General features: G+C 38.7%; 1 protein-coding gene across 5 annotated transcripts in view; it reads left to right on the top strand.

The window, feature by feature from the left end:
• The first annotated feature begins 2,218 nt into the window (after nt 1–2,218).
• The window catches only part of LOC105033504 (actin-related protein 7), a 29,348-nt gene continuing 12,103 nt past the window's right edge, over nt 2,219–19,463 (top strand). For all 5 annotated transcript variants that reach the window (XR_829989.3, XM_010908353.3, XM_010908342.3 and 2 more), the window contains exons 1-4: nt 2,219–2,601; nt 2,822–3,037; nt 6,830–6,971; nt 9,884–10,128. Coding sequence is in view for 4 of the 5 variants with exons in the window: in XM_010908353.3 (XP_010906655.1) it covers nt 2,524–2,601; nt 2,822–3,037; nt 6,830–6,971; nt 9,884–10,128 (681 nt within the window). In the remaining variant the exon portion in view is untranslated. The remainder of the gene's footprint in view (nt 2,602–2,821; nt 3,038–6,829; nt 6,972–9,883; nt 10,129–19,463) is intronic.

The following is a 19,463-nucleotide window of genomic DNA, read 5'->3' as shown; positions in this document are numbered from 1 at the left end:
ATGGCTAGATTGAAATTGTGCTATGAAACAAATCAAATGCTCCACATGGCTGCATTATGCTTGTTAACATTTCAAAAAGTTGTTGCTTCACTGTGGCTACATTATACTTGTTAACATTACCAAAGGTTTTTGTTTCACTGTATCTATGCTGTACTTATAAACATTAAAAATGGTTATTGCTTCACTATGGTTGTATCGTACTTGATAACATTATAAAGGATTGTTGCTTCACTGTGGCTGCATTATATTTATAAACATTACAAAGGGTTCTTGTTTCACTATGGCTGAATTGGATCCTTATTTTATCATATTTAACAATTTGCTTCTTATTGGTTAATGTTCGGATAATTTCCAGAGCATGCTCTACTTCTTCAAGTAGTAGATTTATAATATTTCAAGTTCACTAGCACTTATCCCAAGAAAGTTGTTCACCGTGCATATTCAACTTGTTCAAGCATGCTCACTGGCATGCGCTCATAAAGCTGATCTTTTTGTTCTTGAGTGTACATGTTTAAAAGAATGTATAACTATTCAAGTTTACAAATTGTGTTTATGCTAAAATTCCTTATTTTACACAATATATTATATTATAATAGTGATTGAGACAAGGGCTTTACAAATTATGTTCGATGTAAGTTCAGTTGTTTAGATAATAGCTTGCTATTGTCTATGATTTATAACTCTATAATATTGATTGTACATGCTTAACACGAGTTTTGAGTAGAGTTTTTCTTTACTTCATAAATTGTTCCTTGACTGTTTCAGACAACAACAATTTCAGTATATATAGTTTGATCTTAGTAGTGGCATAATCTGATTAACAACTTTATTAACAGAGTCCACTATTTCAAAAGTTTATGATACACAACTTAATTAATAGTAGAAACATTGAACTTGCTATCTAATATATGTATTATTTATGAATTAATCTATTTATAACATTGATCGAGCACAAGTTAGAATATATTGAACGTAAACAAGAGATGCCAATATTAAACAAAAGATATCACGTTCAATATTGTTGGTGCATAACATTTATTGTGAAGGTGATCCTAAAATCTTAATTTATTGACTTATGCTTTCTATCCCTATCACTTTTAAAATAATTACATAATCATATATATGGCAGTCACTCAAAACATAATCATCATTATTAATAGAATTCATAAAAATATGATTGCAATTATATATAGCTTCTTCCTTGCAACATGATTTTGCAAGCTCCTTCTTTAACTTGGCACATTTTGTTTCATCTTTATTGCCTCAACTTTGATGTTACTAGTCTCTCCTTTAAAAACCTCGACATCTTCTAACAAATCGATTGTCTCTCTTTTTTAATTTTGCCGCATGTTTTTTAAATCGAACTTTCTTCTCTATACTTTTCTAATGATAGTAGATAATTTTTCAAATCCCTTCTTCATCTTTTTTTCAAGAAAAGTTATTTTATTCGACCCTTTATTTTAGGATCCATTCATATGAAATGTCCATAATAGAATCATTCTACCACTAATAAATATCTATAAACATCATTATAATTAAACAACTCATGGCAGCACAAATTAACATTTGAAAAATTGAAAACATAAAATTAAGATATCGATTACACCAAGCTTATAATTTGGACAACCCTCAAATCTTCATTCAGGATTGCCATCGCTTTATAAAGTGCATATTTAGGTACAAGGCCACACCTGCACTGATTGAGATCTTCGTAGCTTTTAGTTGAGTCCATACTAGAGAGTGGAGATTCATGTGAAGACTTCATACTCTTCTAATTGCCATATCTTTCAATTCTTTCTTTTCTTTCTCACATTGCTGCATGTCTTGGCAACCGAACTTGACCTTCAATCATCAGATTGGAAAAAGGATGAATTTAGAAAGATAAAACCTAGCTAGAAGAGGAGAAAAAAAATACTAGAAGAAATATACCACTTTCTTTCTACATCATCTTTTTTTTCATACATGCATATATTTCTAAGGATAGTCTGATGGAATTAACAGCCGGAATTCAAATCAGACTAATTTGAAAGCTGTATAATTTAATTATACTAAATTAAAGTTAAGTATGGAATTGAAAATCTCGGAATAGCTCAAAATTTTTTATATTAAAAATTTTTTAATATAAATAAAAATATAAATTTAAACTAAATATTTTACTTATTTATTTTATTATAAATAATCTTGACCGACGAATGATTATGACATCCATCAAATTATTTTTTTGCTTCAGCGCAGCGACTCAGGCCCTCGGGATCCCAGATCATTGTACACCGCGTCGAATTCTGTATTTAAACCCTACCTCAGGCACCCTTTCCCGCGCCGCGATTTCCACTCCATTTTAAATCTCTACTCACCGAAGCTCGCATTCGGAAAACCTTCGATGTCTCTTAGGGTTTTGTAGGGCAGCCAAGGGGCTTCCTTTCCTTCCCTTGGCCGTCGAGGAACCGGCGTCGGAACCTAAGGTTTCGCTCGTAGTTCGGAATCTAGGGTTTCGATCTCTCGTTCTTCGTTCTTCTCCCACCAATGGAGGCGGTGGTGGTGGACGCCGGATCCAAGCTCCTTAAAGCTGGATTCGCCGCTCCGGATCAGGACCCTGCCTTGGTATTCCCTCTTTTCCCCTTCTCGTTTTTTGATTAGCCTCTCTTCCCTCTTCTCTTCGCTAAAACTTGCCCAAAATCCCTCCGTTCTGTTTGTTAAATTTGAATATCTTTTTTTGTGAATTTTTTTTTCTCAAATTCGTTCAACTTCTTTATCATTTTGCTTTTTTTGAGAAAAAGGGAAATGTTTCTAAATTATTTGGAAATTCTGTCACTTAAATCAGATTATTCCAACCAAAATGAAGCGTGTGGTGGAGGATGGAGAGCCGGCGGATAGTTCGGCGGTTGAGGAGGTGACGGTGGATCCGGTGGTGAGGGGTTTTATTAGAGACTGGGATGCGATGGAGGACTTGCTACGCCATGTTCTCTACACCAGCCTTGGATGGGAGGTTGGAGAAGAAGGGCAAATTCTGTTTACGGATCCACTTTCTACTCCGAAGGTTTGTGAATTGGGCACATATATATATAATAATTTGATGGTTAGTAGTTCCATCTGCACATTCTTGTGCAGCTAATCGACAGATGCTATAACTTTCTTTTTCAATTGCTTAAAAAAACAACATTTTATGTTAGTCTTATTGTAGAACCGTCAGTCCAACCTAGGGTTAAGCCATTTGGCTCAAAAGCTCGTGCTTTATAAGCTCTTGGCATGAACTGTTTCTGACAAGGAGAGATATCCTTTTGCCGATGTGCTTAAAGTCTCTATGACAGATTTTGTTTTGGGTTTCCAAATCAATATGTGCTTATATTTTGATCATGGGTGCTGGCTACCTCAAGATATATGCCAGTGTTAAGTATACTAAATAGACTTAGTTCTTCGGTGCATTCAGCAAACAATATTATATTCTTATGGTCAAACATCTTCTTCTTTTGTCAAATTTAGATCTCCTTCCCTGATTTAGTGGCATCTTCATATTACTTTTCTTTCCAAATAATATTGTCTCATCAAAGAATTTACCCCTAAGATTATTTGAAGCAAGGTTCACCGTCTTGAAATTGGACTCCCTACTGTTACCATCTTATTATGGTGTCACTACACAGTTCGGTATAGTACGGGGTGGTATGCTGTACCAGTACGATGCGGTATGCCCCATATCGGGCGGTATGACAAACCTTGATTTGAAGCTTCGTTATGTATGTTGAATCAAACAATCCCACCTCCATATTTTTCTTCTTGTATTTCTACTCTTATTCTTAGTTATTTTCCTCTTTCTTTATTCTTAATTTGAAAAGTCATAACCTTGTTCCAAGGGCTACATTAATATGGTATATTCTTCTCTCGATGATCAGTTACAATATTGACGTGGTCCAACAATATTTGCTTGGAACACCACAACCTAGAGATTTTAAAGCATGGGTTACTCAAAGAGAGGCTAGAGTGCCACGAGGCGATGTAGAGGTGATCTAATTACATCAACTAATTCATGCCTCAGAAAAATGATCTGTTGCTAATGTCACTTGTACAAGGAATCTATCTTTTGGCTTCCGAAGGAGAGGTTGGATACATGCAAATGATAGAATAGAGGCAATAGATATGGCATCTGAACGACCTTCTGTAGATATTTCTTTATTAATGATCCTATCACAAGTTGGCTAATTGACTTAGTGACCAACTAGCTGATGGTTCAACAATTGATGACACAAAGGTTGAGAATCCTATGATCGAGGATATATCCTTTAAAGGACTAGTCGAATCTTGAAAATCCTCTAAGAGAAGATCTTAAGATGATGCTAGATTGCCACTGATTTAGTTTTTCAGATTTATCTAGGAGATGTGAACTAAGAAAGCATATTAAGGAATCTTATTTAGTTCAGAGATTCTCAGAATTAGGTATTCGAATTTTAGTTGGTTAAGAAATCATCTTACGTAGCAAATCAATATTTTGTTTGACTTGAAGTCTTTTTCTTTTAGTTAAATCTGTATGAAACAAATCTGATTTTGATAATTGGTTAGGTTAGAAAGCTTTAAATCTATCAGAATTTTCTTTTTGTGTTACTAAAATATCTTTATGTGTAGGACTAGGGTAGATTTGAAACTTGTAATATGATAATTGTTTTTTGTATGAATTTACATCTTCTGATGATGCCGTACCACCTCCCTTTCTCTTCTTCTTCGTTGTGTTCTTATTCCAGGTCTTTGTCACTTTCTTTCATCTTAATTTGACATCCATTAACCTCGTCCTTGTGCCTATATTCAAAGAGGTGAAGCACTAAGTTTGCTTTCAGTTTAATTATTCTGGACCAGTTGAATTGATGCTGTCACTCAAATTAAAATCTGTATCTATGTGAAAATGAAGGCACATGAGCACAAGTAAACTCTTTGGCATGGCAAACTTTTCATTTTTTGTATATAGCTTAGTGTATTCTTCTAAATTTATCTGGTTCATTATTTTTGTTTCTGTTTCATGGAAGGTTAATGTAGTATGTTATGCGTTACAGTACGTTAGCATTCTTAGTGTGTTGCTTGCAAGTATTCTTTCATCTTGTGGTTCTTTACCTGAGTTATTTATCATAAAATTTGCATACCTATGCTATACATGTAGCCTTAGTACATCCTACTCAATTTATCCTTTCTAGTTGTCTATGTTTTGATTTATTCTTTTATCATAATTACACACATGTAATCCAAAAGTTACATCATACAAGAGCCTGGATTTGTTGTCTTAGGAACTTCCAGAAGGAAAAAAAATGATGACAAGGAATTGTACATGATCTGACCACCTAATTATTAATTGTTTCCTGTTAAATTCACATACTGTTGCAGAATCATGACTTGTTGAGCCAACACTTTAACCACCTATTATATAGTTATCCTCCAACCTTGGTCCGTATGCTACTCTAGTTTCTCCTAGAAATCTTTTGGTTAATTTATCTTTCTCTTGGCAAATTCTTGATGGAAGTGAATTTTGTATAAGGTTTTTGTGTTTTGGTAGGGATGCATTACTGCTCGTAGATGTCTAGTGAGCTGTCTATGTGACTTGCTTCTGATTATTCACTTGTACATGGATTATATGCTATATACATTGGTTATATTCAGCCCTGAGGTTTGCCCTATTGGTCAGTATCAGTGCATATTGACTGTACCTTACCATACCTGTACATGGTACAAAGGGTGTCCCGACAATCGGTATGCAGAATTGGCCCCTGTACCAAGTGTACTGACACTGCAGTGGGATGATACTAGTATGAGGTCCAATACCAAGATGGTGAAACTCATTCAATGTTGTGTCTTGTTTTTAGGTTGTTAGGTGACTTTATGCTTTTGTACAAGGTTTGAGTTTTCAGATTTGGTTTTGGCTGAGTTTGTAGAGATTCAATTTTGTTGCTTTTGGAAGTTCTAGGGCAAGGTCCAAAATTTTGGTCAAAAATTCAAGAAAATAAAAAATGGAAGATAAAAGTAAAAGAAGCCAAGAAAAAATTATTTTACAACATTTTAGAGTATTTTGTATTTTAAGTTCTTAATTTGTGTAGTTTCAACAATTTCTAGATGAAAGTTAATATTGCATATAAGTATACTAGTATTTTGTAGTGTGTATATGCTTCTTGAACTTCAGCTGCTTAGAAATCCATATTATTTCATTTTTCGTACAACTAAAATATATTGAAATTGGACATTTTCCCCATATTTTTGAGGTTAAGTCTTTATTTAAGCAAATGCACTTTTCTATCAAATACATATGCATATGTAGAATGTTATAGCTATCTTATACAACAAAGGTATCATTTTTGCAAAGTGTCTTGCTTTTAGTTGTTAAATGTAGTCTTTATAACCTGCTATGATGAGGATTTTTTTCTAAGGTCTCAGGCCATCAAGGATTAAAGTTATCATCTGTCTCCTTTTTAACTAAACAAAAGTATGGAAAAGCATTGAAAATTGATGTTATGTATCCTACATAATTGAATATTGAAATGACTCTAATATGATTGCAAACACTGAAATTAAACTATATAAAAGTCATCTATGATGAGTTTCATGTATCTTCTGCCGAAACTAGCCGAATCCACTGAATGAAGGTTTGGCTGAAACTAACTGAGACTGCAGATATTGACTGAAATTCAAGCTGGGGGGTCAGTATTGGTTTGTTCTCAACCAAAACTTCAGTCTCAGCTTCTGTATTAGCTAACCCTAGAACTTGCTTCTCAAGTTTCACTATCCTTTGTCTACTTAGAACATGGAAAATATTGATCTAATTGTTATATTATTGCTCATCTTTTAATTATTGCCTTGACAGGCTGTCAGAGAACAACTGGTGCAACTAATGTTTGAAACATTCAATGTTTCGGGCTTTTATGCTTCTGAACAGGCAGTATTGTCACTTTATGCAATAGGTCGCATCTCAGGGTGTACTGTTGATATTGGACATGGAAAGATAGGTATGCATTTTGGGTAACAGCTATTTATGCTTAGTCATTCAGTGGTATTGATTGTATGCTGTATGGTTGGATAATTTAATCAGATTAAAACATTATATTGGATTTGGCTCATTAATATTTTAAGATTTTAATGGAATATTGTAATTGATAACATAAATTTACAGGGCATAGTTTTAAGATTATATTTAAAAGATCCCATTAATGAATTATGGTTTATTTGAAAGGAACTATCATGGAGAACATTGATGCATGATTTGACAAAATTGAAGTCTAATGCCCATAGCCTTGTATGTAGTTGGAGCGTACTGTTTTATTTATTTGTTTAGTATGTATTTTGATGGTCTTTTTTTGTCTTATTTAAGTGAAATAGTTAATGAGGGATCCTGTTAAAACAGAGTACATGCCTATTAAACTATTTTGGGCCTGTTTGGATGTCCATGTGGATACTTATGATCTAAAGTTGTAAGCATCTTAACAGGATCAAAAAACTGAGGATTGGTTGAGATTACTTGAGTGAGGCTCTCAAAGTCTCCTGGTTGGTCTCAGGACTCCTATTGTTTCAAGACAATGTATTCCACCGAAAAGGTGGCTTCCCTTATTCCTAAAATTGAGGGATTTAAGAGTCCTAAGCTTTCACCCCCCAACTGCACCCCCCTCCTCCCTGCCTGCGACAATGATGACCTCTTCCATTTCTCATCTTTAGAAGGGATTTTCCGTGTTTTAGTTAAGTGGGTATCCAAACAGCATTTTGATGTGCTTGTTCTTCAGAACATTTCTGTTGTCATAATAGCATGACAACTCCATTAGCCTACTCAGTGCAATTCCAAATTGTCTAGGTGCTGCATCTCTTTCAAGGGTTTGCTTATGCAAGTTTAGATGCTGAATCATTGTTCAAGAGTATAGTGTAACTTTAAGACAAATCTTTCTGGAGTGGTGCTTAGTATTAACAGGTCCTTAACAGTTCATATTTTTATTTCTATTTGTCATTCTTTTAATTGGACACAGCTTTTTTCATATGGTTTGGCTGGTGATGTCCAAAAATGTCTGCACTCAGTGAACGTTGGGGCTTGTGCAACACAGAAAAGTAAAATTGAAGGACATGACCTGTTGGACAATGCTATACTCAGCTTTTAATGATATCATTAATAATGACGTCAATTTTACATTCATGAAGATAATTCTACACTTCAATAGGCCATTACACATATCTCAGTATATTTTTCTATATTCATAGATACATTTCATTTGATATTACTGGAACCAGAAGACTTTTAATGATGCTGTATCATTAATTGGATTTGAGATACTACTTAAGACTTTCAAGTATGGGAATCTATAGGGAAACAATGAGAAGGTGGCTGCAAACTTGGCAATAGCCCAGCTGTTGCAACCCTCCATTAAAGGAGGTTCCAGGTTCAAAACTCGGGGTGTTTCCCCAAGGGAGCATTTGATCTGGAAATAGAGCAGGCATGAGGTCCGAAATAAGCCTGATGCCTGCCAAAGCTTTCCTATGGACAAAATTCTGCATCTATTCCTCCCTCATTCTTATGAACAAAATGACTCTTGCTTACAGCTATTCTATAAATTTTAGCTAGGAAAATATTAGTAACTTGCGGAATAACCATTCCAGAAGGAATATCTATTTGTGGTAGTGATTGGAAAAAGAAATATCTATTTCCATTCTACTTTGTCTTATTCCTGAACCAATAACAATTTTAACAATTTGACCCAGGAAATTCCACCATCATTTCTTTGAATTGATTGGTGGTGCAACAAAAAGAGGTAGTGATTGGGGGAACCATACATTCAATGGTTGGATGATACATATACATATACATATACATACATATATGTGCACACACACACATTGACACACACACACACACACACACGTATGTATGTATGTATGTACATACATATACACACACACATATGTATGTACATACGTATGTATATACACACACACATATGTACGTACGTACATAGGTACATACATACGTATACACATACATACATAGGTACATACATATGTATACACATATATATACACATATGTATACACATATGTATATATGGATATATATACATATATATATATGTATACACACACACACACACACACACATATATGCAGGTATATATGTATATATGTATACATATATGCATGTGTGCTTGTATATATACCGTCAATATTGTAATCAATTTTACATCAAATATTCTATTATTGTGTGCATGTTGTAGTTTTCTCTAAGATCCATTCATAAATTGTGCCTTGAATTTTTTTCCCTATTATGTAATGGCAAAAATTTAGAGCATGAGCCTTGGCACAATGGTAAGGTTGCTCCACTATGACTTGGGTGACACTATAACATGAAAAAAGCCTCTCTGCATGCAGGGATAAGGTTGTGCATATTTGACACCTCTCGCACCCCACCCCACCAAAAAAAATAAAAAGGCCCTGCAGTGGCAGGAGCCTTGTGCAGTGGGCCGCCCTTTTATGTTATGGTAAAATGTATTCAGTTCCATATGAGTTGACAGGCTGACAAGTGCTGTTGTGGTTATGAAGTTGTGCATCTGATGAGAATTTGGGAGATTCATATCTTATGCATCTTTTGTTTCTTGAATTCTCTTATCCAGAATCTAACAGTCTTATTCTGTGAACAAAACTGGCATAATTGGCTTTTTGAACAGATTGGAGTGTGTAACTTGTTATTCTTTAACCTCCTGTATGGATTTGTAGTAACTCCGAAATTTTTTCACATAGATTAACCTAATTCTATATTTAGTAGGCTTATTGAATTATTCAACTTTTGCTTGATGGAATTAGTGATTTTTGTAACATGGATTCAAACACATAGATCTGCTGATGGAGGAACTGATAATTTACATTAATAAATTTTATAACATGCTAGATATTGCACCGGTTTGTGAAGGTGCTGTTCAGCACATTGCTTCAAAAAGATTTGAGATTGGTGGAATTGATTTGACAAATTTACTTGCTCAAGAACTTCATAAGTCCAATCCATCAGTGATCATCGACATTTCTGAGGTTGAGAAGTTGAAAGAGCAATATGCATGCTGTGCAGAAGACCAAATTGCCTTTGAAGAGATGCGAAATTCATGCCAGAAAGAGCAGCACACTCTTCCAGATGGACAGGTTTGCATTAGTTGTTTTATAGTCTTATTATCCTGAATACGACATCTTTTTTTTTTTTTTTTTTGTGCGTAAGTTTTATTTATGCTTACCTGCTTTGACAACATAATGGCACATCAGTACATGCATATGACATAGATACATATGTGTCTATACTAATTGTATTTGTGCTTACCTACTTTGACATCATAATTGCATTTCAGTATGTACATATGACATAGATACATATATGCCTATACTAATGCCCATATATTCAAAACCTTCTTGGTTACAATGTAATGCATTGGATATTAGTTGTTCTGAGATACAAAGTGAGGCTTCTTGTGGTCATTCATTTGAATAGTGCTGTCAAGTTGCTCGAACTAGTTCACAGGCTTTGGGCTCGCCTGATTCAGAACTCATTCAGGTTACATGGGTTCAGATATAAAGCTAATCTATAAAACCCTAACATTTTTGTTGTGATGTGGCTACATCCATGTCAGAAGTCAATTTTTAAAATTTTCTGCCTTTTTCTGTAGAAGGTTACAGCTGACCATCCTATTTTTTTCTTTTCTTTTTCCTGTTTTTCCCCTTTTATTGGCATTAATATCATAAAAGTGGCAAGTCAATGTCACATCTACTTAGCATTGAACCATGGCTTGAGCCTGAGCTATCTATTTAGATTGGGATAAAATCTTGCCTTTAGATTTTGATTTATTTTGAGGCTTGGCATAGACATACACCTATTAGCAGCCCTAAGTCTGAATCTTTTTCCTTGTTTGAATGGTATTATGTTCTTTTATTGTAGAAAGTTCCATTAATGGTTCATATCTACCAGTAGTAAATGAACGGACCTAGAATTAGTCGCACATCTTAAAAAGAAATTTATTTTAAGCAATACCATTGCTTAAGCATATCCATATTGTTCTCATTTAACTCAATTACAATCCTATAATTTTGGTCGAGTTACCATCTTCTACCCAAGAATAATTTTTATTCTTTTTTATGAAAATAGGAGGTCGCTGATTTTATCAGAATTCTCCTTAATTGGTCTTCGTGTGGGTCATCCCTCTTTTCTTGATTGGCCAAGGTCTTCTTTCGATTCATTTCGGTACGTGGAGTGTTTCTTGAGGGCCCTCAGATGGATTATCCACGGTTGGTCAAGGTCTGCTGCTTGACTCATTTTGGTATGAGGAGCATTTTTCTCGGATCCTCATATGGGTTATCCCTCTTTCCTTAGCTGGCTAATGTCTTCTGGCCGACTTATTTTGGTATAAGGAGCGTTTCTCATTGGCTAGCCGGAGTTAGTGGTTGACAGGGATATTTCCATATGAAGTACCAACCTGTAGCGCTTGGAAAAAGTGGCATGGAAAATAATTTTATTAAATAATTTGGAGGAAATATAGATTATATTACTGGTAATAGCTTTGCAGATCTTCAGAGTTCCAAGTTCGGCGCATTGAGGTCCCATCTAGATGCCAAAATCTATAGGTTCTAGGCCATACGACTTCATTAATTTGGTATAAGTTTTCCTAATTTGGAGTCAACTTCTCCTGTTCCTTAGGCTTGGACACTCCAACTCTCCACAAGACGAGATCGTTGGTGGAATGTCTTCACTTTCACTTAGGAGTTGTAGTACTGGGCTACACTCTGTTGGTACATTGTCATTTGGTTTTGAGCACGTTCCCTTGTCTCTTCAAGCAAATCCAAATTTGCACGGGGGTATTCTGGTTTATTCTATTTGTTGAAGCTCTTGATCTGAGGTGACGGGAGGTCGACTTTAAGTAGAATAACAGCTTTTGTTCCAGAGGTGATGTTGAAGGGCATCTCCTTAGTAGGAATTCATTGCATGGTCTGATACGTCCACAATACACTATAGAGCTCTTTCGATTATAAGCTTTTGGCTTGATCTAGTTTCATGTTCAAGTCTTGCAGAAGAGTTCGGTTAGTTATTTTAGTTTCTTCATTGATTTGACGGTGGTTCATTGAGGTCAGACGATGCATGATGCCGAATTCTTCGTAAAAACTCCTTGAATTAGTGTTACTGAATTGCCGACCGTTGTCGGTGATGATGATCTAAGATAGGCTAAATAGATAGATGATAGTTTTCGACACAAAGTTACGGACCTTGGCCTCGTTGATGGCTAGCGGCTTCATCTCGACTAACTTTGTGAAGTAGTCAATGGTGATGAGCAGAAATTTTCGTTGTTGTGCCACTATGGGGAACGGGCCAAGGATATATATTCTCCATTGTCCGAATGATCATAGCACGTCGATTGGCGCCTGAGGGGTCGAGGCTGACGTTGGATACTTGCGTTACGCTAGCATTGATCACATCTTCTAAGCTCAATTGCATTTTATTATAAGGTCGGCCAGTAGTATTTTTATCGAAGTATTTTGTAAGCTAGCGACCTGTCTCCCAGATGGTCGCCACAAATGCCTTTATGCACTTTTCGAAGTGCATAATTCGTCTTGGTTGGTTGTAGGCATCTAAGGAGAGGTAAAAAAGATCTGTTATGCAGCTTGTCATCATGAAGGACAGTGAGAGTCTTGACCTCTTAAATTTAGAGTTTCATTTAGGTCAGTTGAGAGCGTTCCACTCTGGAGGTATGTGATGATGGGGTATATCCAGCTCTGCTTCGGATCCACTTGTATCACTGGAGCTGGCTCCTTAATATTAAGCTTTTCCAAGATCTTGAAATATGATCTTTTCTTGAGCTCGATTAATCCCAAGGGTGGCGAGCTTTGACAATATATTGACCCTAGAATTTTCCAACCTGGAGATTTGTTGGGTGTCAAAGCTAGTGCGGGTAGAGGCGACATCTCTGACCTTTTGTAAGTATATTATCATGTTGGACTCCCATGCTTCATACTCGCCTCGAACTTGCTCGAGTACAAGCTGCGAGTCACTATAGACCTTCAACTATTGTATATCGAGCTCTTTAGCGATCGTGAGATCGGTTACAAGAGTCTCATATTCTGTTTCATTGTTTGAAGTCTTAAATCTGAAAGGTAGGGCATATTGAACAATTACATCTTCCGGACTAGTAAGGACCAATCCACCCCCGACCTTGTCGAGCTCGAGGATCCATCCATGTGTAAGATCTAAGACTCATTGGATTCCTTTTTTTTGTCTCAGTTTTCATGGGATCTTTTTCCGCAATAGTGCATTCAAGGAGGTTGGTACTTTTCATCAAACTCTCTGAACTTGATTGCCCACTTAGCAAGCCGATCGATTCCACTGAAGCTAAGCCAGAAGCTAAGCTAATAAAGAGGAATCCAATGAGTCTTAAATCTTGTATGTGGATGAGTCCTTAAGCTCGATAGGATCGGGGGCCGGATTGGTCCTCATTAGTCTAGAAGGCATGATTGCTGAATACGTCCTACGATTTAGATTTAAGACTTCAAACAATGAAGCAGAGAATGAGACCCTCGTAACCAGCCTTGTGATTGCTAAAGAGCTCGATGTGCAATAGTTGAAGGTCTACAGTGACTCGCAGCTCGTAGTCGTACAAGTCTGAGGCGAGTATGAAGCATGGGAGTCCAACATGATAAAAGACTTGCAAAAAGTCAAAGATGCCACCTCTATCCCCTTGCTAGCTTTGACATCCAATAAATCCCCAAGTCGGAATATTTCATAGTCAATCTGCTGTCAAAGCTTTGCACCCTTGGGATTGATCAACCTTAAGAAGAGCTCATATTTCGAGGTCTTGGACAAGTCTAGTATTGAGGAGCTAGCTCCAATGATGCAAGTGGATCCGAAGCAGAGTTGGATGGACCCCATCATTAGATACCTCTAGAGTAGAATGCTCCTAATTGATCTGAATGAAGCTCGGAAGTTAAGATGTTGTGACCCTTACCATGTCCTTCATGATGACAAGTTGTACAAGAGATTTTTCTTTTTACCTCTCCTTACATGCCTATAATCAACTAAGGCGAATTATGCACTTTGGAAAGTGCATGAAGGCATTTGTGGCGATCATCTGGGAGGTCGGTCGCTAGCTTATCAGTACCAACATATTGTAAGTATCCAATATCAGCCCTTAATTTCTTTGATGTCAATCGACACGCCATGGTTGTTTGCATAATGAGGAATGGATATCCTTGGTTCATTCTCTGTAAAGATGCAACAGCGAAAATTTTTGTTTGTTGCCATTGACTACTTCATGAAGTGGGTCAAGACGAAGCTGCTGGCTCGCATCAACAAGGCCAAGGTCTGCGATTTTATGTGGAAAGCCGTCATCTGTCGATTTGGCTTACTTCGGATCATCATCACTAAGAACTGTCGGTAATGTAGTAATGTTCGATTTAGAGAGTTTTGCGAAGAATTCGGCATCATGTGTCATCTGACCTTAGTGGGCCACTCCCAAACCAATGGAGAAGTCAAGATAACTAATCGAACTCTTCTGTTGGACTTGAAGACAAGACTATATCAAGTCAAAAGCTTATGGTCGGAGGAGTTCTATAGTATGTTGTGGGCATATTGGATTATGCAATGAATTCCTACTAAGGAGATGTCCTTCAACTCGCCTTCAAAATAGAAGCTATCATGCGCTTGAGTTTGGCCTTTCATCACCTCAGGTTAAGAGCTTCAACGAGGAGTGCAATCCAGAGCACCTCTAGGCGAATTTGGATTTGCTTGAAGAGACAAGGAAACGTGCTTGAATCTGAATGGTAGCGTACCAATAGGGTATAGCCCGGTACTCCAACTCTCGAGTCAAAGGGAAGTCATTCTGAATAGGCGAACCTAGTCTTATGGAGAGCTGAAGTGTCCCAAATCGGGAATAGGGGAAGTTGACTCCAAATTGGAAAGATTGATACGAAATTGATGAAGTCATATGGTCAGAAATCTATCAACTTTAGCATCTAGATGGTACCTCAGTGCTTTAAATTTGAAACTCCAAAAATCTGCGAATCTATTATCAGTAATGTAACATATATTTTCTCCAAATTACTTAATAAAATTATTTCTCATGCCATTTTTTTCAAGTGTTATAGGCTGATATTTCATATAGAAATATCCACCTTTGGCTCCATCGGCTACTGACTTTGGCTAGCCAACGAGAAACACTTGTACCAAAATGAGTTGAGCAGAAGAATCGGTCAGCTGAGGAAAGAGTGGTAACCCACATGAGGACCCTCGAGAAATGCTCCTTATACCAAAACGAGTTGAGCAGCAGACCTCGGCTAATTGAGGAAAGAGGTATAACCCACATGAGGACTCGAGAAATGCTCCTTGTACTGAAATAAGTTAAGTAGAAGACCTCAGCCAACCAAGGAGAGAGGGACAACCCATATGAGGGCCCTTGGGAAATGTTTCTCGTACCGAAATGAGTCAAGTAGAACACCTTAACCAATCGGAGAGACAGATAACTCACATGAGGATCTTTGAAAAATGCTCCTCATACCAAAACGAGTCGAGCAGAAGATCACTCAGCCACGCTTGCCATGAACTCCCACATTGGCAAGGACCAGATCGGCAGTAGGTGTGCACCTTATCGAGCTAAAATAGGCATTTGCCAACATGCTAAAGTTGGATGGCGAAAATTTGGATGTAGGTGCTTAAGAAATCCACTTCATGTCATCAATTAAAAAGAAAATAAAAGCAAGCCGGACAAGGAATCAAACACAAATATTTGAGAAATTTCCACAGCAAACTTGCACTTTGTTGCATTTTCATCAAAATGAAAATCCTTATAAGGTTGGCTAGATCGATTGCAAATGAGCTTGACCAAACCGAACACAAAAAAGGAGAGAGAGCTGAGCACAGATACTTGCGAAAGAAAATTTCATTTCATCAAACAAGATTTTTACATAAGATTGGTAAGACTGACCACTGACCACAAAATGAGCTTGGCTATACAGAGCATGAAGTACAAAGTATAAAAAAGTTAAAAAGCCCCAAGGCCTCGATTTCGACTAGAGTGGAGTCCTCAGCGGTTGCTGCAGTGTCTTCGACAGCTACTGTGGTCTCCTCAGTGGTTGGTTTAGCATCCTTGGTAGCGAGCACGATGTATTCAACAGCCAACAGGGTAGGTGGAGGATCAGTGTGACCTTTATCCTCCAAGGAGCTGAGGTCGAGGTGGGGGTAGACCGCCCTGACCTTGGCCCAGCAGTTAGAGATCCCAGCACGTATGCCTCCATGTTGAACTTCACCAATTTATCCCCATGCCACTTGGAGGTTAGGTAGTCTTCTACCACCTTCGAGGCCTTCTCTACGGCCCGCAGTTGCTCTTTCAACCTGCGAACCTCCTTAACATCCTCGACCTCCATCTTGGTGACCTCCTTAGCTGCCTTGGCCCTCTCTTCGGCAGCCTTGAGCTTCTTTTCGAGCTGTCGGCACTCCATCTCGATGTCTGTGAGGACCAGCCTCGCCTTCTGCTCAATCCTCTTTGCCTCGATTGCCCTCTCGGCTGCATTAGCCTTCTTTTGGGCCTTGGTTGCATCCAACCTCGCCTTCTTTGAGGACTCCATGAAAAAATCAATGTGATGGGTGAGCTGAAAAGAACGAAAAGTTAAAAAGAAAGAAAGAAAGCACAAGAGAAAGATTGGCGTCACCTACCTAGATGGAATCGAAGGTGTCTGAGATCTGAAGGTTGGAGCCCGTTCCCCTGAGCTTTGCTTGGTTGGGTTGTAGCAATATTTCACAAAAAAGATCCTGGGCAACTCGGTGGCTCTCCAGTGCGGTGTCAAACAGCCTGATCGTGGAGATGACCAACCCCTACTTAGTCTCAGCATCAGCAGGGGTGGGTGGCAGAAATGAGTTGGATGCCCCCAGCTCAAGGAGAAGATCATCGAGATGACCCCTCATTTTGGGGCACTAATGATGAGGCCTAGGCTGATAGCTTCGCCTTGGGATGGAGCAATCGGATCGGGCGGACCTCTACGATGTTGGGGTTGGATGTAGGTCTCCTCGGTGTGGTGCGGCTCGGACCTTTTGTAGAGCTCGAAACCTACTGAGCTACGACGGGTTTGGGATGAGCCCTCTTTGCTGGCTCCTTGGTAGCAGTAGACTTCTTTCTCTTCTGCATGGCCAGACGAATGCTTCCCTGAGCATCTAGCCTCATCTCTACATAAAACTGAAGACAATTGAAAAATTGGCTAGTTATATGAAATTAATAAAGAATAGCGAGAGGCTCACCTCGGGGTCGGTGGGGCTCAGGGCCGATGTTGAATGATGTTTACTTAGACAATAATTCCTTCAGTGGAGGAGCCGTTTGTTCGAACAGAGTCTTTAGTGATCGATGGTTGACATTCGACAGCCTCGAAGCTTAGTTCACTGATTTTTGAGGTTGACCCCGTAAGGTGTCGAAACCCCAATCTTGCTCGGATGAAACAAAGAAGCGCTCCTTCCATCTGTGGATAGAGGGAGCACCTCAAACGAGACGTTGTCCCTTTCGAGGAGAGACGTACCACCATTCTTTTTTCGAAGGATGCTTCTTTAGGATGAAGCAGGCCGACAAAGCGGGTTGGTAGGTCGGATGCCAAGGAGGAAGTGAAAAGAAAGGAAAGCTATAATGAATTGTCACGAATTCGGTATGACTGAAGTTAGGACGATCAAGAAGTACTTGAAGATTTGGATTAGAAAAGGCGGGCAATCTCAGGCCGGCTTTCAGGGGCATTTTTTAGAGGGAGGGTCGGATACTCGATCTTGAGCGCCAATCGATGCTCGGGAGGAACCCGATATTGGAGGTGGATTACCCCAAGGTCCTTTTGAGTAAGGATGGATATGATGCGATGGGGCTAAAAGCAACCTCGGCCTTGACCTTTAGATAGTCGGAGGTAGATTTCAAGGTAATAGATTAAGCATTGCGACCTTGGGATGGCTCGTGATCAAATGACCAGCTCCACATCGAGCCCCTGATCTCACTCATTTTTGGTTAGGTGACGGAGGACCAGCAACGAGGCAAGAAAATGAAGAAGAGCTAAATAGATAGAAAGGAAGGAAAAAGTGAAGGAATTGAGTTCGGAACCTAACCTAAAAGAGCCAAGGAAGATCAATGATGGACCGAGCAGGGAAGATTGGGCTCTGGGGGTATGTTGACCTTACTGGAGCCGGGTCGTCAAGAAGATCATTGGAAAGATTGCCGAAGGTGAGCCCGAAGTCGTCGGAGTCTAGCCAAAAATCGCTAAAGCAGTAGCTTCACCCAGTAAAACAATAAAGTAAAAAGCAAGGAAGGGGAATGACCTCTATTTATAGAAGGTTGGACAGCTCTGATCAGACAACGATTTGTCTAGCCACCTCGGATCTCCACCATGTGGCGGCTCGGCATTGGTCAAATTGAGCTCCCATGGATTGTTGCAGTCAATGGTTCGGATTAAGGCGACGATTCACTTGGTCTGCCCAAATCGCACCATATGTCTCTTCGAAATTATTGCCCCAACTGATTTCTCGAGGCGCATTAAGTGCAGGATTCAGCTTAGTTAAACAGAGTAACCTCAATTAGATGACTTCTACTCCCTTTGTCCGAGCTCAATTTTAGCTTAGACTTGAAAGTGGGGGGCATTTGATGCAAGGAATATTCTATCAATCTTGATTCACGCCAAAGAGAGCCCGCCTTAGGTGTGACCGACCATTGACCTCGGCCATGCATGAGGGAAACCACGATCTCATTGGACTGCGATTTCTAGTGACAATTATGCATGAGATCAATACTGGATCGCAATAACATGGATACGACATCTGAAACCACCGGATGACAGCTCACCTCGACTGTGTGTTGCGCACAGAGAGTGATCTCTGCAGATATGGCCACTGCTCAAAGTGGAAATGGCCTGCGGCCTCCTATAAATAGGTGGAAGCGGGGGACCCTAGGTAGGCTCTCAAGCCCCTTTCGCCCTCTCTCTCTCTCTGCCATCGTTCACTGGTCCCTAGTTGACTTGAGCATTTGAAACAACTTTGGCAAGGGACTTTTTGCAGGTCTGACTTTCTCTTGGAGCACCCTCGTAGTCGTCCAACCTTAGCTTACCTCGGCTTCACAGACCTCAAATCCCAGTTTGGAGATCAGCAGCAATAGTGATAACTCAAGGATCTATAATATATACACATCAATTCCCTCGATTATGTATTAGAGGAACTACTATTTAACAATAAAAGGAGTTAGGTTCTCAATTTGATATTTTTTGGCTAAGAATTTTGTGCCCTGTAGGTGGATATTATTCTGACCTTGTCATCTATATCTTTATTTGGACTACTTCCAAGTTTAGGAGGATTGCATATGGTTCCTCCTTGGCTGCAAGAACTTAAACTATGATTAGTGAGGTAGGTCTCCTACCTGCCAATTGGCCCCCTAAGTTGCATGGCAGGGGGACCCGCTTGTTCTTATGTTGGTAATGAAGTTGGCACCTATTTTTAAGGT

The sequence above is a fragment of the Elaeis guineensis genome, chromosome 2 (assembly GCF_000442705.2).
Source record: "Elaeis guineensis isolate ETL-2024a chromosome 2, EG11, whole genome shotgun sequence".
Classification (NCBI taxonomy): Eukaryota; Viridiplantae; Streptophyta; class Magnoliopsida; order Arecales; family Arecaceae; genus Elaeis; species Elaeis guineensis.
Note: the sequence above shows the minus strand (reverse complement) of the source record. Positions and strands in the feature narration are given on the sequence as shown.